We start from the raw sequence: 23,743 nt of genomic DNA on the forward strand, positions 1-23,743 counted from the left end.
AGATCCAAAGGGTCCAGAGAGAAATCAAGTGTCAGTCCTGTTCATTATATTCCTCTGCTATTCCCTCTAATAACATGCCTCCCTCAGCCTCAAAACAACACTGATCTTCCCTTTGTCACTGCACATTTACTTCTCTCTCTGAAGTAAAAAGTACAGTCAATGTGTAGTTTTGACCTGCTTCCAAAGCAATTCACTTTTAAGAAATATCAGAAGGAGCAGACCTTCTGGAGACAAAGACCTTCTGCAAGGTTTCAAAATGAAGAACGCTATGAACTACATACTCTGTTTCTCTTCTTTCCTAAATTTCTTTATTTGTTATTTGTTTTCCACACCCTGACATGTGAATTATCTAACCTGGAAGCACGCAAAAAATGCGAGAGAAACTCAACCTGTGTCAGCCATGGTAACTGAAGAATGTTAAAGCTTGATGTCCTACAGCACAGGTTTTTCTAGGTTTCTTCAGGAGAATTTTCATATCTCTGAGCTGGTGCCGTCAGTACCTGAGTCCTCACTAGGCTAGCCCTGCCCCTTTCAGCGCACACAGCTATGCTTTCCTTAGATTAGTTCTCATCAGAGACATGCAAAAGACAAGAAGTCTCACGTAGCTGCCAGTTCAGTTCTGTGGATTCAAGCTGCTTATCTGAGATAAAGATATTTGTTCCTGCTTAATCCAGTTTCCACAGCTTCTCCATTGCACATGCACACACACGTACATACTTGCACACACAGATGAGCAGTCTGTCAGAACTAACATTGTTAGATATTATTGATCCTCCAATACTTCATCGTTTCAGAAAAAGAAGTCATTGTGGGTTCAAATTCTTTAAAGATACTTTTTTAATATACTAAACTACATTTGGAGTTGTTTATTCGGGAAAACATACCCTGAAACATTGAATACTTACTTCAAGAGCAACAGCAGGGAACAAGTGCAATAATCCCAGAACCACAGAAAACACTTAACATCTACAAAAGGATCCATTCTCATTTCTACCACAATCTCATTTTTCCAGGACCTGTGTTTTGCCACGTTCCTATAAACTCCTTCTGAGTATGGCTAATAGGGATTAATTTTATACAGATTTCCAGCCTCCAAATGATTTTCTTGTTTTATAAAGAAAGCAAATAATGACTGAGGAATTGGGATACGCTTCATATTAAAATCTAATGATGACTTGTTGTCCTAACACTTGCTGTATAGCAGATAATGCCAGTAAAGTGATCCATCCTCTTGACAGTCATTTCACTATAAGAATGAGAAACCTTACCTGCTTCATTGCAGGCCTACCCTATTCTTGTCCTCAGTGTGCATTTCCATGACAATGACTGTAATCACTAGAACAGCATTATACATAATGACTGTGCTTTCTGTGATGGTGCTCCCCAATTGGGTGTAAAAAATGTGAAAGGACAGATATCAAATGGCAAAACTCTCACCAGCGAAGCAGAGCAGTCTACAGAATTAGTAATTGACAGAATTGATAGTGTGCTGCCATGGAACAGAAGCCTGGAATTAAAGGGCACAGCTCACATAGCCTTCCTTCATAAAATAGGGGCTTCGCATGAAAATCTCTTGTCACATTAAAGGCACATAGAATGAGACCTTGATGAAGGGTGTATAATTAAACGCAACATCAGTAAAACACCTATTTTTCAAAATGGAAAGGAACTCTTGCACAATGACTACTACTGAAATTTTGCAAATTACTAATATTATGTCAGCCTCAGAAAAGCTCTCCTTTTTCTAAATTAAAAATACGTGTCTGAGCTAATATGATTGATCTTTGCAGTAAATCAGGTCATCGGAATCATCACAACAAATGGAAAATAGAGTACAGATGCTTCTAAGTCCCAGAAAACTTCTGCAGAGATGAGCTTACTAGTGTGAAGTACTCAAGAGTAGAAAAGGACGAACACCACAGGCAATACTTTGAGGAAAAGGGGAGAAAAAATAGGTAAAGTACAGAGGAAGAAATGTCCTCAAACAAGGCATGTAGCCACATTCTGACCACGAAGGATTAAAAGAAATCCTATTCATTGATCTCCATAAATGTAGCATTAATGGAGTGGTCAGAGGATGAAAGAAAATACATAACGCTATCATAGGAACATAAAATTGAAAGGGATCATCCTTTAGTTCACTGAATCCAGGCATCTGCTCTTGCATACAATCATGTCTATAAATGCTTTCATAAAGACAAGTACGCTTTACTTTGAAACCCCTTCAGATTTTTCTTTCCACTCTTCTATTAGTAGACTCTTTCAGAATCTCTCCTATTTTCTTATTTCAATTCTAAACAAACTCATGGCCAGCAAAACCTCATTTTTTCAAGTAAAAGCTGAACAAACTAAACTAGCTCTTCTCTTTCCCTTGTGGTTTCTTCTGAGTTGTATTTATAGAGTAATACGTACTCTCCGTTATTATTTGTGGGAGTAATTAAGCAAACATATTTTATTCTCCACCACCACCCCAACCACAGTATTCAATTTTCTCTGTATAGCTTCATATATAAGTTTATTTTTCTTGGCCAAATGTAATCAGAACAGTAAACAGGTTAACATTATTTTTCATAATGGCTTCAATACCTCTTTATCGCTGTTCTGATTATCTCAGCTTTTTTAGCTTAGTATCATATTCATCTTCTTTAAGGTATGACAGTAGAGGCATTAATTGATCTGCTGACCAGATCTTTCTCTTCCTCTGTCACTTACACCTGACAAACCAGTAGTATGTAAACAGAAATGCATTATATTGTTCTGTAAGAGTCTTATCACACTGTGGTCCTGAGGTTAACTCTGTATCTCCACATCCAAATCTTATTCATGCTATCTAGCTCTTTCCAGATAATGTGTTGATTCTCCTGCACAGCTTTGCATCAGAAACACGTTTGTAAAATGTTCTTGTATTCCAGAATCATTCATGAAAATGTTAATTAGTCTAAGAAGCATATCTCCTCATCTCCTTATCCATTTTAAAATCTTTTTCAATGTAACCCACTACCTCCATTTAGAAAGGTCCTTCATCAGTTTACAATTCCTTCACAAATCTCAACAATTTTCAGTATGCTGAAATACTTAGTATTTTAAGGTTGGCATAACTAATTTTTTTTTTTTGTGTTTGTGTCAACAGTATCTTAAATAGAGATGCTCTACTTTTTTAGTGTTATTTTTAGTTCAGATTATACTGTTCAAATTTGAAAGCACTTGCTACCAGACATCTGTGATTTCAGAATCTACTGGTTTCCTTGGATATTTTTGATACTCTAAGATATAATTTTCAGGATTCCCAACTTGAAGGCAAATTAAAATGAAATAATTCCTTTTCCATGCCTTCATCTCCATCATCCATCCTTCTTCATCCCTCGTATTCAATGCGTTTCTCCATTTTCACTAAGGAAATTAAGATACATGTAGATTACATAATAAAAAATTCTATCATAATGCTGAAAGACAGTATTCAGGGGGAGAAAAGCTCCATCTGTCATATATCTTGAAATAAAGCTATATATACAGTTCTGTGTTATGTTAATGCAAATTTAAAACCCCATCTATACAGACAACATTACACATGATAACCAGACTTCAGTTGGCCAGGCTACAACTTCATCAGCATGAACTTTCTGCCTGAAGCTCACTATATCTGTCAAAACATAAACGCAGGGCTTGTGGTTGTCACAGGCTTCTGAGGAACTGTAACAGCTGATACACCTCCTGCCTCTTTTTGTGAAGAAAGTCATGGAGGTTTTCCCATTGCAGGAGACCTTTCCCACTCTAGCCTCAGAATGGAGTGAATACCCTATGAAGCCTAGACCATATTTATAATACTCCCTGAAGCAGAGCTCAATCTTATTCTGAAATATTCTGGAAAAGTCTTTAGCAGTGACACATTCAAGCCCCATGAATTTTGAGTTCTGCAGAATCTGATGCAAGAGGATCAGCTGCACTCACCCCGTGTTTAGCTGAGCTTAGAAGAAATGCTATTTGATCATATTTTAATATTGTCTTTGTATTTACTTTTATTTATCGTTTTTCTTTATAATAAACACAGAAAATATACATAGACAACTGGCAAGTTCACTGTGCATGTATGTAACAGCCCAGGAGGTGTTCTCCTTTAAAAAAGGAGGTGTCATCTAAGGAGATACCTGGTTTCCTTTATCAATGCAATATTTCAGGAGACGGGAAAACTAAAACCAAAACCAAAAAGAAGACAATGACCTTACCTTTCCTACATACTGAGGGTCTGGTCCCATGTGTTCTTCTAAAACAAAGAACTGATTCCACACCCATCCACGCTTGGGACGATGATGCACTTCTGTTTCGCCTTCTATGTGTTTGGTTTGGTTTCTAGTCACCTTGATGGAGCCATGGTGAGCAGCTCCGTAACACCTCTGCACAAAACAGAGACAAACTAGGACAGGGCAGATACAAGATGTACTTGTAATTCTCATTGTAGGATAAGCTTCCTGTTCAAGGTTTTCTTTCTCTTGTCTTTTTCAGCTGTAATCCTTTAATAAGTTCCCAAGACAGAAGGTGTAGGCTGGTTCAGAAATACAGTCCAAAATGGGTTTTTCTTCTTGTTCATGGTTTAGCTGCCCATTTGGGAAAGCTCAAAGTATATTTACATTATGAAAAGCTGACTGGAAAAATTGATATTTCTTCTGAGGTCTTCACAATAGAGTTCCACAGCCGACCATTTTCTGTCTAATAGGGAAAGAAAAGAAAGCCACTTACTTATCACTAAAACCAGTAATTTTCAGGTTTCTGACCTTAGATTACACTCACAGCTATACTAACCAGTCTCTCAAAGACTCTCATTGTCACAAAAATTTCTCTTCATTCCTTCCTGTAAAGGTGTTTTCAGATTGTTTTTGTTAAAATACTTTAAGAATCAGCATGGCTTTTCCAAGCTATGAAAACAATATTAAAAACTGGATGGTTTAGATCAGCTCCTTTGGCCTCTACATGTAAACAACTGACCTGGTCTGGCAGTAAAATAAAGTCACCATGACACTGTAATTAGGTACTTAGTGATTGGTAAATCATTTCACATGAGTTCTTGGTCTTCCATACACCACACAGAGAAAAATACCAAAGCTTTGATGGGTTTCAGAAGAAAGCTTCCAAAATGGGCGTGAGTATTAGAGCATATGGACAGGAACTTTCAGTCAAAATGTGCACTTTTGCCCCTGGGCTTTACACAAATTGCAACCAATATCATACTGGAACCTTATAAAATTATTTCATACTGACAGAAAGTACAGGCACTGTTGTTTAGATGATCAATATTATTTTTACAACAGCATATAAGTTCCCAGTGACAATATTTTCTCAGCTTCAAAAAGGAAAATGTAAACTTTTATACTACAATAATAAAATGTTAACTTGTGCATGGGAGTTGATGTAGCGCTTAAAGCGCTTGAAAGAAATAAAATAACTCTTCAACCTCAGAGAAATAGTTACCCTAGGGTAACCATTTGTTCAGTTATCTGAAGATATCAAAGATCAGTCAATCAGGAGACTCAGAATATGCAACTAAATCTACAAAAATTAGAACTGTCTTCCAATATTGGCTTTGAGTATCCTACAGCCATTACAAGTTATGTAAACAGAAGCACAATAAAACTAATTATATTTCTAAGTTTCATGGGAACCCAACAGAACAAATTCAATATCTCTAAAGAGGAACCACACAAGAAATTAGAGATCAGATGGAAAAATACTGCAGTGGGAGGAAGCTCCTCAGCTGTCTTATGGTTGCAGATTTTTTTCCTTTATGGTGCTTACAAATCCATAATAATAGTGGAAGCCCAACCGTACTTTCTTCTGTATTCATCTAAGTAGAGTTTCTCATCGGAATAATGGAAAAACACCTTAAGGCTATTGTACATTAGAAATACTCAGAAAGGACGTATTTTCCATTGCTATTACTCAGTTCAGTACAGTAGGTTATGCTGAATAAAGGAAGAACTCCAGTCTCTTGCGGCTGGGGACAAGTTCAAAAAGAAACTCTGTACGGTACTTTCCACTGAGGAAATAAATTTTTAGACATTTAGTATTACTCAGCTTCTTATTTCCCTGCCAACGTAATCTCCACTCAATCCCTACAAAGACTAAGCCACTGGTCTCTTAAAAGCCTCATATCCCATTGCAGAACAGATTCATACAACATGATGTATTAGTACCTTATTTAACTGCAAATGTGATTTAATAGGAATTTTTCACAGCTAAATGTTGTATGAAGTCTAAATTATACCAGGGACAGAATCCAGACATCCTGAGTCTCACATTTGTTTTTACCTATATACTCTTCTTCCTCAGCTTCCTTGCCTTTCTGCATTCTTTCCTGATTCTTGCTAGAAATCAGATTTTTCCTTGCAGCATGCAATTTCCTTCTAAAGGTTTCTATATTTACAGATGAGCTATTTAAATAGATTCGTCATTGTTATACTTCAGATGTATGTTAGAATTAAGCAGTACCTCAGAAAATGATAAGGCTGCTGTTTTATCCATTCAAGTATTATTTTTCTTCCCTATGTTTCCATCTTGGGAAATGCCTGGGAGCAGTTCATAAGACTATAAGCAGTGCATAATAAGTTAAAAATGATATATAAAGTGCATTGAGATTTCTCAGAATGGCACAGTTAAAATGTATTTGAAATCATTACTACTGAACTTTTCTTTATAAAATCTGTGGGGAGGGTTGTGGTGGACAATTCTCGCATTATAAAAGAGTAAACATGAATGAGTGCACAAGATACTAACAAATCAATATTTACTATACAAAACTTTGTTTCTCCCCCGTCTCAGAAGTCATCCATATTTAAAAAAAAAACTAAGCAAACAATAAAAAATCCCCAAAATGGAGCCTGTAAACTGTGTTATTTTACAGTCTGGCTCATATGTCACAGAATCATAGAATCACAGAATCACAGAATGGTAGGATTTGAAGGGGACCTCTGGGGATCATCCAGTCCAACCCCCGTACCAAAGCATGGTCACCAACAGCAGGCTGCACAGGACCTCATTCAGGCGGGTCTTGAATATCTCCAGAGAAGGAGAATCCACAACCTCCCTGGGCAGCCTGTTCCAGTGCTCCGTCACCCTCAGAGGGAAGAAGTTCTTCCTCATGTTCAGACGGAACTTCCTATGCTTCAGTTTGTGCCCGTTGCCCCTTGTCCTGTCACTGGGCACCACTGAAAAGAGTCTGGCCCCATCCTCTTGATACCCACCCTGAAGATATTTTTAGGCATTTATAAGGTCCTCTCGCAGCCTTCTCTTCTTCAGGCTAAACAAGCCCAACTCCCTCAGCCTTTCCTCATAGGAGAGATGCTCCAGTCCCCTCACCATCCTCGTAGCCCTCCGCTGGACTCTCTCCAGTAGCTCCTCATCTTTCTCGAACTGGGGAGCCCAGAACTGGGGGCAGTACTCCAGGTTGGGCCTCACTAGGGCAGAGTAGAGGGGGAGAAGAACCTCCCTCGACCTGCTGGCCACGCTCTTCTTGATGCACCCCAGGATACCATTGGCCTTCATGGCAACAAGGGCACACTGCTGGCTCATGGTTAACCTGTCGTCCACCAGCACACCCAGGTCCCCCTCCGCAGAGCTGCTCTCCAGCAAGTCTGCCCCAAGCCTGTATTGATGCATGAGGTTGTTCCTCCCCAGGTGCGGGACCCTGCATTTGCCTTTGTTGAACCTCATCAGGTTCCTCTCTGCCCAACTTTCCAGCCTGTCCAGGTCACACTGAATGGCAGCACAGCCTTCCGGTGTACCCACCACTCCTCCCAGTTTTGTGTCTTCAGAAAACTTGCTGAGGGTACACTCTGTCCCATCATCCAGGTTATTGATGAATAAGTTGAATAAGACTGGGCCAAGAACTGACTTAGAACATATGAGGGGAAAAAAAAAGGCAAACTATGAAGGGCTTTTTTATCGCAAAAATATCTGTTATTAACACTAACATTAACTAGGAGGCATTAAGTTTACATTTTGCCAAAACCACTATGTCATTTAACTGAATTCAGAGACTAACTGTTAAACACCTGCTCTCCAAATTAAAGTTTTAAGATTCTTTATTCTGTACAATTATTTTCTGAAATAATAATAACAATAAAAAGAAAGATTACAGCAGCATCTACTTCTTGTTATAATCAGGGTTAAAAGTTCAGGCTTCAACTGTTCCTGACTTTTGTGTGAAGCCTTGTGAATCATTCCCACGATGACAAACTCAACAATTGAAAGAGGAGGGGTTTTTAGTGAAGATTGTTTGAAGTGTCTTTTCTCTGGTAAGCATCTTTTAAAACCAAAGCCTAAATAATGCTCAGTACAAAGGTCCTTATTCTCACTAACTCAGCACGCTCCTACCCTGTCTAGCATAACCATTCATTAAAAACCTGCCTCATCCCCGAAAAAGATACCTCAGCTGCGACAAAGACAGCAAAATTTTTCAACAGGGGGAAGTACAGATCGAAAGACCTTGAATGGCTAACACAGAAGAGATGGTAAAGAAAAGACTAGATGAACTTGAACTGTGACTAAAAAAAAGGACTGAACTTTGTGAAATCCTTTAAATTTTTGCCTTAAGCTAACATACTGAGATGCTGACTGCTCAATGCTTTTGTCTGCAGCTTCAGATTAAGTGTCCTGCTTTACGGCTTTTGTTATAATGATGGATGCAACTGCAGAGTAGACTTGTGCTATTGCGGTCTCCTGGGAGCCCTCATAAAAATGACTTGTGTATCTCAAGAGACTGTCAGAGTGAGTTAAAATTAAAATAAATAATGAAATATGATGAGGTGGGAAAGTTCCACCAGCTTTGCTGCAAATCATTACAGCAGAGTAGTTACTGCTTAGCATGGCAGCAAGTCACTGTAATGAATTCCCTAGAAACCAGTATGAGCACAGTGATGAAAACTGTGTATGCTTCACCATCAAGAGAAGATGCATCCTTAGGAGTGGAGAGTTGTCCTGTATCTCAGTGTCTCACATCTTCCATAATCAAATTGACCACATATTTGAATTCATCTGAATGATTCCGTTTTGCAGAAGCGCGTTCAGCACAGCTCTACGCATCTTTCATCCTGTCCCTCGGGGACCCTTTTCAGTCCCACGGAGATGGACTGACAAATAGTTATGGAACCTGTAATAAACTGCATTTCTCATATACTTTCTGACTTCTCCCTCTGCACTCTGCCCTCTAGACTTCATCCCTGTCAGAACAAATTCTTCCATTATGAAAATCTGACCAGCTTCAAATCAACATCATTATTTAGATATAAATAATCAGGCAGGAAACTGTTTCTTTCTTCCTGTGTCACATGTGCTTTGTCTATTGCCAATGTTATATCTTTCAGCACTGCAGAAATGATGGTGTATTGACCTGGAGACCAAACACAGAATAGTGAGCTAGTATCAGAAAGAAAAGTTCGATGTTATTCTTTGTTTTATCTTTCTGAAGAAGAGGTTGATAGGTTGCCAAGTGAATATAGTGTACTCCTGTGGACCTCTGGTAATTGGCAGAAAAAAGTGAAATTTCTAGGTAGATGAAGGGAAATGGTTCATCTATCGTTGATGTCTATTTTTTGTCCCAAGGCTGGTAGAGCTGAGTTATGAGACTTTACATAAAAAAATGAGGCACCCATTTTTTTCTCAGCCTATGCGATACAGGCATAACATATAAACATCAGTGCTTTCTAACAGTGCCTTCTGCACATGCTTGTCAATCTGACAGAAGTAGTGTTAAAACTGTTTTGGAAAGCATTTGAAAATTGCATTACATGTTGTCATCTTGCCCCTTTGTTGTAGTTATGTTGTAGCTACGTGTAAGAGACTAAGAAATAGGAGAAAAGTAATTAAATAAAATGTTCTTAAAATAGTTTAGTAGTAACTTCAATAACCACAAATGTTTCGACACAATAGTTCTATACTGACAGATCTTCGAGAAATGGGAAACTGGACTACATTTTACTTCAATAGCACAAGGAAATTTTCTTTATTTTGTAAGATAACTGCATGAGATACTGAACTCCCAAATTATGGCTAAATTTATGTGTAAGTGTATTGCTATTCGGAAAGCTGATCTTTATTATCCTGGAAGTCAGTCAGTTTCCTAAAGAAACAGAGAGAAAACAGAAGTCGACACCTCCCTCCTTACCTCTCTGATGGATGTACATTGTCAAGGGATGTTATTCCTTGTACCTCGCTTTCACACTTACACACAGTCTTTTGGTAAAGACCACTTGTCATCACCAAAATCCAAAAACTCTCTATGCTAATCTAGAACTGACTGTTGTTTCACCCAGTAAATTATTTTACATAGATTCCCTTTTACAAAATCAAAAGAAATAACCATAAAAGAAAGCCTCTGTGAAAAATAAAGATTGTTCTTTCATATAAGGCAACAGAAATTTTATTGTGAGAAGAAAATTGTGGGGGGAAAAAGTGAGAAAATAAAGAGGGATCCAAAACCAACAAGCAATCAGAAACTATAAAAAGATATATAACAGAACACAATTTAGAATAAGATACTACAAAGACACTGACAAGTCATTGAAAAAAAATCAAGATAAAGAAGCAAATCAGAAAGTTCAAGTGGAAAGAGATGAAATTGTGAAAAATAACATGTGAAGCTATCAGGGATAATTTTTCTCTGACCTGCAAGAATGTGAAAGTAAAAAAAGCAGCAGTACAATTTCTGTGAAAGGTAAGAAATCCAGCTGATACAGTTCAAGAGGAAGACAGTTAACATAAAACACTAACTAAAAACAAAAATCATGAAACAAAATTCCACACAGAATATATCTATCTGTGAATTAGTATGCTGAAATTACCAAGGGAAGTGCCTATTATTTATTACGCTATGCTTTTTACCTTCCATACGCAAAAAGCTCTTCTTCTAACTTCCACATTCTCACATATAACTGACAGATTGTCAAGTAATGACACGTTTGATTCAGAAAAGAAAAAACATACACAATATAAAGTAATATAACAGTAGAAGGACAACTTCATAGGCTTTATGATTACATGTTTTTATGCAGTATGTGTGATAAACTGTGATATTCTTAGAATCAATTTACAACCAGAGAAATATATTACGTAAAATTAATGACTTAGATGAATACACTGATCTTGCTGACATTGTGTCCTGGTTTTGGCTGGGATAGAGTTAATTTTTTTCCCAGTAGCTGCTGTGTTTTGGATTTAGTATGAGAAGAATGTTAATAACTCTGACGTTTTTGGTTGTTGCTATGATATCAAGGACTTTTTCCAGTTTCTCATATTCAGCTGATGAGCAGGTGTGCAGGAGCTGGGAGGGAGCACAGCCAGGCAGCTAGCCCAAGCTGGCTAATGGAAATATTCCATACCATAGACATCATGCTCAGTTTATGAATGGGGGTTGGTTGGGGGGGCAGGAAGCTATCGGCTTTTTTTCCAGGAGTTCTAATCTCCTCTTGTCCAGGAGTTCAAACTTTTCCAGGAGCTTGGTCTTTTTTGAGAATTTTGTGAAATTTGTGAAAATACAGGTGGTCCATGATCTCTGCTCAGGGACAGGCTGCAAATTGGTCATCGGATGGTGAGAAAATTGTGTTCTGTATAGTTTGTTTTGCATATTCATTATTGTTATTATCATTATCGTTAGTAGTAGTAGTAGCATTTACTTTGTTGTCGTGTTAAACTGTCCTATCTCGATCCACAGGTTTTCCATTTTGTCCATTTCTCCTCCCCATACTGTTGGGCAGGGAGGGGAGGAGTGAGTGAGCAGCTGGGGGGTCCTAGTTGCCAGCTGCCAGGTGAATTTGCGACACTGCCCAAATGAGATTAAAGAAAAGGAAAAGAAATGCCCTTCTCTTTTTTTGTTTCTTCTCCCCTTTCACCTCCTACCCCTCACAGAAAGGAGCAGTCGTACCAAAAGCCCAAGAAGAAACCAAAGCCAGCAGCTGTATCCTGAGATATTATTAAGGAAAGGAAAATCACATGTTTAGGGGCATTCTAAAACAGCAAAATCGAAACTCCAGACACAAATCCTTCATTTGGGAAAGCAAGCTGATCCTCTGGAAACTAACTTATACTACATAACAGAAAGACAATTTGACAGCACGGATATGAGTTTTACATGTCCTAATGTTCTAATTAGATACCCAAACACAATCATTACATTTCAGGTGGTACTGCGTGATGAATTTTTCAATAGTATTCGTACTGACAGACATATGTCAAACAATCCCTACTTATAAGGTTCCATTATAGCCAGCTCCTACTGGCTTGGATCTCCACAGACACAATGTCAGAAGTCTCAGTTAGTAGTTTGTATCACTTAAGATTTCTTCCTATGTGCTCATAATCCAGGCTACTTGTTTAAATCTAAAAACGTCTCTTTTTCTCTCTCCAATTCTTCCTCCATTTAAGGCAGATATTATTTCCGAATAGTCCTTTTGCCCTCGGTGTTACACTTCATGAGGTTTATTGCTAGATTTTTATTAATTAACATTTCTTGTTTTACTGACTTGTCTGTAAAATTTCAGTAGCTTCTAAGTCATAGAATCCAATGTACTGTTATTGTTTTGTGAAGATTGCAAAAAATACATCTTAGCCATCCCTTTGGGTTAACAACTGCTGAATATGTTCTTAATTTTAAACAAATTTGGATTTCAGAGGCTTAAACGAAACTGTGGTTTTGTTCTTATTTGCCTTATAGGTTTCATTTTAGACAGTTTGCACCTAAAACTTCAACAGACCACAAGTATGGACTTTTCTTTATTTCTAGAACAACAGATTAGTCTGATCTTTTCCTCTGTAAACATATTATGTTATGGTATGTTAATAATATCTTGAGACTGAAAAAGGAAAGAAGGCCAGAGATGACTTTTCATCCAGCATTAATACACTGACATTTCTAGGGTTTTTTTTTAGTTCTATTTTGTTAAGATGGAATAAAAAATTTCAAAGCTTTCCTTTGAAATCCTGGCTGCAGCCCTCACAATTAGCCAGCATTGGTTTGATTCAAGTTCTAGATAAAAGTTGGTTTTCATCTTTTCTTGACTTTTATCTCCAGTATTAAAGCAGTTCAGAATCCAGACTCCCCATTACCTTAATAGGCCATAAAAAGTTACCTCACTGGCTAGAAGCAGTTGCATCATTTAAAATAGCTTGGGTCATAAAACAGAATAGACATGGTATAAATGAAAGCTGTTGAGTTTATTCATAGATTAAGCCCCACATTCCTTATAGAAAGAGGTATGTGAACCAGAATTCAGATTTTGCTATGAAGAAAGTTGGAAGGAAAGCCTAGCAGCACCTGCCATTAAAAGAGAGCAGAAACACTGAGCTAGTGCAAGCAGCCCTGGGCAGAACTACTTCCTGCTAACACCTAGGTTAAAGTAGATTAGTCATATGTTACATCTAGACCGGCTTCTCCAGAGGACAAAACCCCACTGGAACCCTGCCTCACAGCACCACGAGGATGAACGGAGAGTGTGAAAAGCTGAAACAGCCTTAGGAGATAAATAGTCACAAGAACCATTCAAAGGGTTTTACTGTTGCTTGTGGCAAAAGAAACTCTTGAATAGTTATTGGGCTGACACCTGCTTTGTCATTCCTGGTTTTTGAATAAACAAGACTGTCAAGACTGTCTTGTACCAAGGTCTTAAAATAGTAGCTTTAATAGGAGTTCAAGGAATTTATAAACAGCAATATGGACTAGTGACCAAGGTACTCTGTTCTGGTCCTATGTGCAGCTAATCACTAAACACAAGCTTTAATGGATTTCTTAATGGATAGCGTCAACTAAGACACCACTCACAAAGAGTAAAAATTAGTCTCATTATGGCTAGGTAACTAATACAGCACATTATATGGCAAAGGCATTTGATATCACATGGCCCAAATAAAAGATTCTAGGCACACTGACACACAACATGATACAAAAAAAAAAGATAACCTCTTTAACTATTTTTAAAAAAGTATTTTCAAAGAGGGATGGTTTGGTTTTTAACAACAACAACAACATTTTTTAAAAAATGGGGAGTGGCCAGTCCTTTATATACAAAAACATCAATTTTTACATACAAACCACCCATGCCCCATAACAAAACCCTATCAGCCCTTGAAATTCCCATCAGAAAAGAGATTTTCATAACTAAAATACAAACAGGCAGGTGAGATAAGATCCTCACTTGCACTGTTATGCTGTCAATACACCAGAACCACCATGGAGTTCAAGTCTTATTGTCATAACAGGATTTTCAAAAGCGTACCTAATTGATGCTTTGGTTAGATGATGTGCAATATAACCTGTGATCTGCTGTACTGCCTTTAACAATAAATGTCTCTAGTGAGCAGTTAACCATAGAGATGATTTAAAAGGCTCACTGATATTAGAAAATACATGCAAGAGGGTTATTAGAAGGCATTCTTACATTCATGAATTAGTACAGGAAACTGTCAAACACTACAAACCAACAAATTTGTTACCCTGTTGAACAAATACATTTTATGAGAGAGTGCAAATGAGTAAAGAAATGTGATCTTCCTTGAACAAAGGGAGATCTGGAAAATTTACAAACAAAACAGAAAAAGTACTTAATTTGCAAACAGCACTGCATGTAGGCAGGCATTTGACTACAACAAACAGTTCGTAAAAATATGACATTAAAACAAGATTAAGGGATTCAACATCTGTCCTCATATGGCATAGAAAATTATTTTGCATATGATAAGCAGGCACATAGCAACTTCAGGATAAGAGAATTCCTCAATCAGTGACTGAAGAAACATTTTTTGCAACTATACATATATGGTTTGCACAAAGAGTGACTGTCAGCCATGACACAGTAACAACACAATTAGTCAGATAAATCCAGCCACCATCGCTGGAACTATAATTGCACTCACAGTCACGCTAGCCACTACCTGCTGTGAAAGGAACAACTGTGACATATAGAGAGATGACTCATGGATCTGACTCACATCTTTCTTTTTTCCTCAACCGGAGACCAATTCATCTGCCCTTATTTCTGGAGTCCATGTAGCTAGTCAAGGATAATACAGATATGCAAGACGGCGCAAAGGTCTTTTAACATCCCTAAAGAAGCAAAGGCTTGTCTTCTGTGCTGTTTCGTTTCCCAAGGAACTTGCTAGCTGAATAAAGATTTCAATGATTTCTTGAGTCATTCCTCCCATTTATAAAGGTCACGTTACCCAATCAGGGAACAAAGCAAATACATGAGACTCTGATGAGCAATCACCCAGTTTAAAATAGAAGAACTAGCAACTTTCCACTTGTGTATAATCCACAGGTACTGTTTGTCCTAACAAATTGCTTCTCAAAAATGAATAGCAAGAGCTGCTCTGCGCGCTATGGTAACATCCTAAATGACTGGTAAAAAAATAAAGAAAGGAAAGGGAGGTCCAATGTAGATATTAGATGCTTAAGAAAAAGTTAAAGATATTTACCTCCCATAGTTTGCTACCAGTTCAACACTATGTACTTGGAACTCTTTAAAACAATGTAGATTATTCATTATATTCTTGTTATATAAATTTTGGCAATACCTGATATATATTATCTATATGTTATTTAGATTATAAGGGTGATCAATACTTTACTGTTTACACAAACTTCAATCTCAATGTTTTAGAGAAAATTATTAAATGACCAAAACTTCTAAACAAATCTTACTGTGTATGCTTGAATGTGAAAACATTCTTCTTCCAGTATGTCAACAGTAGTAAGAAAGTGTGCCTAAAATATGATATATTTCACTACAGAAGTAGATAAAATACATTTTTATTTGCCAATTTTTCATTTCCTTTTGAATTAAACCATAAATTGTCCTTATTGTCTCAGAGATAATCTACTTTTTTACACACTTCACAAGACAGTAGGAAAAACAGATCTTTTTTTATATTTTTAAGGTAGCAACATTACTGAAATAATGAAGGAAAATACAACTGAGAAGGTAAATAAGCCACTTTTATTTAATAAAAACAAAAAATGTTGTTTAAATAGAGTGTTTTAATGGTTAAAACCAGCTAGGTTTCAAAGCAAAGATCATTTTAATTTTAAAACATTTAAACAGCCTAAGTAAATAACTTTGAGCCATTTTTCCCATTGAAAGAACCCTTCTGTGAGGTTTTGCTTTTCACAAATTGAAACACTGCAGTTAAATAGCTTCCTGACTGAAAATTCACAATAAGCTCTTCATTTAATGCATGCAACTTACAGACATTTTCCTAAAAGAGCAGCTGTGTTGAACTTTTATTTATCACTATCCATCACAATTATGACTGACAGCCCACTTTCTGCATGTTGTATTCAAATGATTAAACTCCAGTTCCCACTAGGTAAATTGCAAAAGTCCAAGTTCAGCAAAGAAAAGCTTCTACTTTCAATTCAATGGCACTCATCATCAACTGCTTTCTTCAAAAAGAGAGAATCTTGTGTATCTTTTAATTTTTTAAGTTATATTAATATTTTTTGAGTTATAAATATTCTAGGAGCAAAAATCCACAATAGAAATATGAATAAATCCCTAACTACAGCAATATACAAAAAGGAGAATTTATGAAAAAATATTTCACTGTTCAGAATGCTTTTTATGGACTTCATTTTTGGAGAAACCATCATTGAGGTCAAATAGTCAACATCAAAACATTTTATGGGTAAGATCATCTCTTTGAGTCAGTTATTAGCAAAATAGTAAAAATGTGAAGTACTTTTCTCTTGTTCTTTGCAAAGAAGAAACAGTAACCTGAATTCTATTTCAAGTTTGAGTTTGTTTTGAGCACTACGTGAAACCAAATTGCTTCTGGCTTCAGCAAAATTGGCATGAAGACTTTATCTGCCTACATCCTGGCACTGCGTGTGTAACATCACACAGTCCTATAAAACAGGTTGGGAAGGACATTTGGTCTTCACTAGTTCCACCCCCTGCTTAAAGCAGGGTCAGCTTCTAGGCTGGACGTATATCTGCCTTCAATGGAGGAAGAATTGGAAGAGAACTGGAGAGAGAAAAAGAGACATACTTAGATTTTAAAAAATTTACATTTTACCCAGATGCCTGGTCATGTTGTGCAGCCCTAAAACTTCTAAATTTGAAGTCTGTATTTAAAAACATGCCTTTTCACATCACACTTTAACTGTGATATCCCTAAGTCTTTCATTTCTCCTGTGACATTACTTCTGCCAAATATACTGTAGTCACTGCCAACCACTCAGCATTGCTGCTAGTGTGTTGTTTTCTTACCATTTCTCTAAAAATGTTTTTCTTCTACACAGTACCAACTAGATTTGTCTTTGGCTGCACTCGTCCTTTCATTGTTCAGCTTTCTCTGCACTCTTGAAATGTACATACTGAGCATAACTCTTTTTGGGTTTTTTTATATCTTATCTTCCTGTCTTTTTTTCTCACTCTTCCAGCTCAGCCAGTATTAAATCATCAGGCTTCTCCATTTATCTCTTCATCAATAAATGTATTTGGTTCCATTTTAGACTGAGTTATTCATAATTCTTCAAATGGAATGTCACAGCTTCCTCATAGATATCTATAGTAAAATATGTTGTCTGCTAAATGCAAACAATATAACTTGGCGACTCATTTTGCAAAGTATTCATGAGTCAGAATCGATACACAAAACAGTCACATAACTTGCAAAAGCAGCTTTACCCAGTTCGATGAATGAAGAGGATACAGATAAATGTGCCTGTGTTTTGGGGTATGTAAACAGCAAGCGTCTGCCTATAAGTAACAAACAGAAAAGAAAATTAGTGTAATTTAGTGTTGGAATTTTCTATGGATAATTACTGGTTTAGATACAGAAATACCTGAGACACCTATAATTGTTATCTGGGCAAGAAAGAAATCTCTAATAATTAGAAAATACCAAATGTCTTACAGAGGGCTGTCTGAATAGACTAAGTAAATGCAGTTCTGCATGTTGGATTTTAAATGTTCTTTCACTTTGAAAGAAATCACAGCTTTGTTTGTAGCAATAAGTATTTTTATTGCCACTTTGTAGTAGAAATGAACACAAGCATCAAGCATTTGCTCGTACTTTTCATCCCAGGGGCAAGCTCGACTAGCAGAATGGATTTTTTCTGAATATCTTATTTTTGAAGATATTTTTTATGTTGAAGGATTCCCCTAATCCAGATAACTAGGTTTTCTATCATAGGGCATCAACATTAAGATGCAATTGTTTGTACTATATAAGAAACGGCTTCTGTATCTTCCATCAGTGCAGTCACAGAGATACTGAAAATTTCCAAAATGTCCCAAGAAAATATTTTGTAAGTTTTTAGCTTGCTATATTGCAAATTCAGAAAGGAATGATATATTAAAATCAGGTGAAACCCAAACAGAAGTGTTAAATGAAAAAGACCTCAAAGTGAGTTTTGAAAAGACTAAAATATTTTACATGAGTTCTTAGGAGAGTGTGTTTAAATGGTTATGCATGGCTACATTAGAAAAGCATTGCAGTCCTCCAATTAATATGTATTTTCAGAATTATCCTTTCTGCTATTTTAATATCGAAACATCTTTAACATCTGCTTAGATACTTTGAAGTACTCCTGCTTGTGATCACTCCTTTATTCATTTAGTAAATCCATCCTACATTTTTCAGAAATTTACACCCAAGCATAATCCAGGACAAAATAATCCATAGGTAAAAAATTCTACGAATCCAGTGAAATCAACAGGAGAACAGTGACTTTAAAGAAAAGGCCACTAATTTACTTCTTTGTCCTGTTTCTGTAGTTCTAAAATTCATTTTTTCTAATTAAACTCTAGAGGCTACAGCTACAAGATCAAATAAATATTTTATTCCATTTAAAAATACTCTGATTTTTGAAGGTTGTGTAAACACACACGCACACACTCTCCACATAGATGTATATGTACATGTCTACCTACATGAACAAAATCTCTACGAGCTCCCATTTCTGAGTAGTGCACTGGTCTGTTACAGTTTCTAACTAAAGGTTCACTGATAAATTAATTTTTACTCACTTTCCCATTTCCACTGCTCTACGCTATGAAAAAACCCCAACAAATCATTAAAACCTCTTTACAGGTACAATTAATAGCTTTCATTTCAACAACTGAACTCATTATAAGTGAGAGCTTCTTTAATATTTCATTTTTTCTAACAGAAAGTAAAAATAGTCTTAAATGCATGTTTATTTTCATTGTATATGTATATACAATTTTTTCCTTTTCTTTCTTTAGGGGACAGGAATGGGTACAAAGAATGAGTGGAATGTTTTTCTGCTGTGAGAAAATTTGTTACATAGCATGGTATTTGAAAAAAAGATAAAAATATATAAAAATAACTGTGTACTTTGGTAAATAACTATGTCCAACTACCAGTGGACATCAATACTGACGTGAAGAAGATAGCAATATGTTCTTTTGTTGTTGTGACTATCTGATACCTTGCTTTTTCCAACAACTACACATATTATCACCACTTTCTTTCTCAGAAATGCAAAACAGTAGTTTGTCACAAAGGGACACCAAAACAAAAGAAAACATCCAACTCTTTCAATCCCATTGCACGCATTGGAATCTTTGAACACGTAGTATTTTGTTAAATTCATTCACGAATGTGAGCATGTAAAAGTAATTTTTTAAAAATTATTTGTGTGCTAATACTAAAACACACAGAGTGCTCTTTATTCTCATTCACCTTTTCAGAACAGGAAGACACACTTCCACGCTTTTATTTCAGATTGTTCTTTATTGTTCTAACCAAGCTTCTTTTCTGAGGAAGAGATCCTGTACTTCCTTTAAACCAAGCCAGTCTTTTGCAACTTTTATGTTGTTCCTAGATATAAATCACTTCAATGTCCTTCCTAAAGTTCTCCATTTATCTAGAAATGTGAATGTATATGATTTTAAATTAGTACTGAAGTTAAATACATCATGAAAACCTTTCTAGTGGTCTTAAGATAAATTCAATTTTTATACAGCTAATAATCTTAATGCACTAGTTTGTATTAAGGATTAAATAGCAAAATATGTTAAATACACTAATCCCACTGAATTGTCATTGACTTTGTATATGCAACTTTGTTGAATTCTTGTGAAAATTTTAGCTTCCATTCTTCTCCAAGCAACTTGCCAGGAACACATGAGCAGGTAGATAAATTGAGATTTAGTGTTCAAGCCATAGCACCAGCAACTCCTCAGAAACAGAAGGGGAAGGAGAATCAAGGTTAATCAGTAGGATCACGTCTTAGGTTCTGATTGTACAAACAAAAAAAATATCTCATTCATATTAACAGAGTTGTCTGCTTAAAATTAAACTTAAAACTGAACTTTTTAAAGATCGGGTCATTGGTGTTTTAATGGAGGAACTGAAAGAATAGCTTCTGTAGACTTATAACATCATACACTTAAAAGCACCATGAAAATTTAAGAATGCAGCATTCAGTTTCAAAATGTGTTTGGCTTCCATTAACACATTAATAATAGTCTAATGGCAAGTGAAACAATGTAAGGCCATTTGCACATTGTTCATAAATAAGAGGCATGGTATGTGATATTAGGCTGTCTACTGTGGGTTGAAGGTCTTCAAGAAATCATTCACAGGTTACGTAATAAAAAAAAACAGCCTGGGTTTTTGCACCCAGAGGGTGACTCAGATTGTAATTTAAACTTTTTCTGGAGCTTAGCTTTGTTTCTATAAGTGAGCAGGATGAGGGTTTTGCATTTATCCAGCATTATTAAAAGAGCACCACAGTCAGGACTGAACTGCCAGAAAAATTACACTTTCACTTAAAGAGGGAAAGCATTTTCCAAGAAAGATCAGTTTCTGAGCAAAAATTCATATCTCAATCTCAATTTGAGCCTTATTTGACAATGCTTACAACTACACTGTTCCAAGATTACACTCTCCAATCAAGTCGTGAAAAGTGGTAGACTGAGGTCCCTAAATGAGACTTGTAAAATATCGGTGAACAAGATGTAATAAGTTATATCCTATTTCTGAAAGCAGTCATTCAATGGAGTTGACCATAATTTAATGACTAATAGAACAATGAAAAAGAAGTCTATATGTGTAATAGCTTCCAGATTTATTTTTTCTTATGAGGCTTGGAATATCTGCTATGAAAACAATCAAGAGCAATACTAACTCAAAGTTGTGTACCTATAATTTAATCTCTAACCAACAAATTAAAGTGAGGTTTAAGCTTTTCACTGATAGTTGTTCTCTGGCATTTCAGGGTTTCGTGTTTCTTCACTGGCTATGTTATTTTTGATGAAAGTAAATTGGTATTGCATTGATAAATTCCCACATACTGTGGCATAAATCTACCATTACTAGAAAAGCATTGGGCTGTTGATAAGGCTACTAGCAAACTGTCATCACTCTTTGAGAATTACAAGATGTACGCAGTTATCAAAACAAACTGCCACAAGCTTCACAACACAACAGCAGGATCAAGAAAATAAATTACCCACAGTGGTTAGAAAAGCTTAAAAAGCTAACAAAAGTTCATGATCCTGATCTGATGCAGATACAATAGCATTAAGGAAGCTTCCTGTCTATTCCTTCTTGATAAAGAAATTGTTTCCACAGGAGGCTAAAGCAATTTAGCAAACAGGAGACTAAGGGGCTACCCTGGCAGGGCTGTCACGAGCATCTTTAATCCCCAAGTAATGGCTGATGGAATAAGAGCTAGTACAGCAACGATGCTCCACCCCAAACCCCACCCTAGAATGAAGAAACCGCAGTGAAATGATTTGTTTGTTGGTTTGTTTATTTGTTTGTTTTCTGAGAGGACCTCTCTGTTAAAGGAGCAGAGCAAAGCTGGGTTTTTTTCTCATGATTATGAAGTCACCTCCTACACATCATCATGCAGCTTGCTGTAATTTTAAAACTTGAATACTAGCCTTCCTTCTAAAACTGAATTGTGAGGTGCTGACACTGCTGGAATTATACGTGTCTGGAGACTGAATGGAGTCTGTAAGAGACACTTCTGTCAGATTTAAGCAATGCTGACTGGTGTTTAGTGCTTGTGCATTTCCCTTGCCTGAAGATGAAGGGCTTTTATGTGCTTATTGTAATAACACAGATTTCTTATGCATGAAAAGGTAGACAGACACATAAAAAGATACATATACACACACAGATGTAAGTATCGAGTAAAGAATGTCCCATTCAGTGCCAAATCCAAAGATAATGAAAATAAAGAAGATTCTTGTAGAATTAACACAGTTCTGAATCAACACTGATGATTTAATAGAGCAATAATATTTTACACTATTTTCCCTAAATAATGGAGAAAAAAAATTATACTAATCTGTTCTACTTTTCCAAAAAGTTAAATACTCTTTTTTTCCCCTCTAGGGAGCTTTCTAATATAAGACAAGAAGTTTAGAAAATAATAAGTTCTAAGTTTTATAACATTACACTATCTTTTTGTAACAATTTACCTAACATTTTCGACATTTTATGAAAACATATATTCTTCACCTCAATTAAATCAATAGAAAGGAAATAATAAAAAGGAATTCAATATTAGATTACACTATAAACGTTACTCTTGGAAAACACTGGGGAAAAGATTTAAAGGACAATTATTCATTGAACTGCAGTGTTACTTTCTACAAGTGTTTTCATAATTAATTTTGTTGGTCAGTTGGGAATCCAAGCATTAAACTAATAAAAAGTGTGTCACTTGATAATTTTTTAAATCTTATCTTTCAGAACCTCAATTCATATTTACTTTAAAAACATACAAGAAATGGATGAATTGAGTAAAGTATACATAATAAAAGAGAAAAAAGAAAAAAAGAGAAAAAATGTAAACAGGAACCAAAAATGCTTCTAACATAGCTTCTTCCTTGATGCTTATATTTCCAGTTCATCTGGCTGTAAATGAAGAATACATATCAGAGTTATTCTGGTTTTGTAAACAATAGCTCTCCAGCTCTGACAGCAAAGGACTCAGCTTGGGCTGCACAACATGACCAGGCATCTGGGTAAAAATGTAAATGGCTGCCTACACTGTGCTCAGACACTGATACTTGTGTAAGTTGAATTTCTTAGAACTCATTTACGTGTATCTATAGTATACCAGAGACACTGTCAATCAGTGACATCTACCTCTGTAAAAAAGGGCAAGAACAGGCACTATTAAGTGACTGAGTTCAACCCTATTTATTTCAGCATGTATTTCAGCAAATGTCTGAAAAATCTGTCCTGTTATGACGACATAAGAGTTTTAATGCACAAACAAGGGCATTTTCTATGTAAATTTCCTATTTAAAAATTGATTATTAAAGGATAAATGTATAGTATATATACATTATAAGATAAACTAAAGATACCTTGGATAGTAAATCATTCAAATATGCAATCTGCATATCCTACCAAAAGCAGAAATTTACTTTAGCTAATAAATAAAAACAGATGCAAAACACTGATCCATCTCAACAATATTAAGTCCATAACAGTCTAGCTATACTTTCTTCTAGTATACATCCTATTAATTTTTGCCATGCCCTTTAGGTCTCTTGCCTTAGACACATGAGAGAAAACCAATCCACTTCTGCCAATAAGTGAATTTCGCAAAAAACAATTATACAGCTAAACAGAAAAATCTTCAGGGTTTTTTTTTTCCCCTTTCATCCTTTACCCTTCACTATTTTATTATGTGGACTGTAGCTAATCGAAATCATATCATTTTAATATGATTAAGTTATATACATACACTGTCTTATTCTAAACACAA

The 23,743-nt window shown here is 36.1% G+C and overlaps 1 protein-coding gene across 8 annotated transcripts in view; it reads right to left on the minus strand.

Moving 5' to 3' along the window:
- The window catches only part of CDH18 (cadherin 18), a 596,824-nt gene that overhangs the window by 182,111 nt on the left and 390,970 nt on the right, over window positions 1-23,743 (minus strand). For all 8 annotated transcript variants that reach the window (XM_075417131.1, XM_009938547.2, XM_075417126.1 and 5 more), the window contains one exon: window positions 4,224-4,704. In XM_075417131.1, the coding sequence (XP_075273246.1) occupies window positions 4,224-4,451 (228 nt within the window). In that variant the 5' untranslated portion in view covers window positions 4,452-4,704. The remainder of the gene's footprint in view (window positions 1-4,223; window positions 4,705-23,743) is intronic.

This window comes from Opisthocomus hoazin, chromosome 3 (genome assembly GCF_030867145.1).
Source record: "Opisthocomus hoazin isolate bOpiHoa1 chromosome 3, bOpiHoa1.hap1, whole genome shotgun sequence".
Classification (NCBI taxonomy): domain Eukaryota; kingdom Metazoa; phylum Chordata; class Aves; order Opisthocomiformes; family Opisthocomidae; genus Opisthocomus; species Opisthocomus hoazin.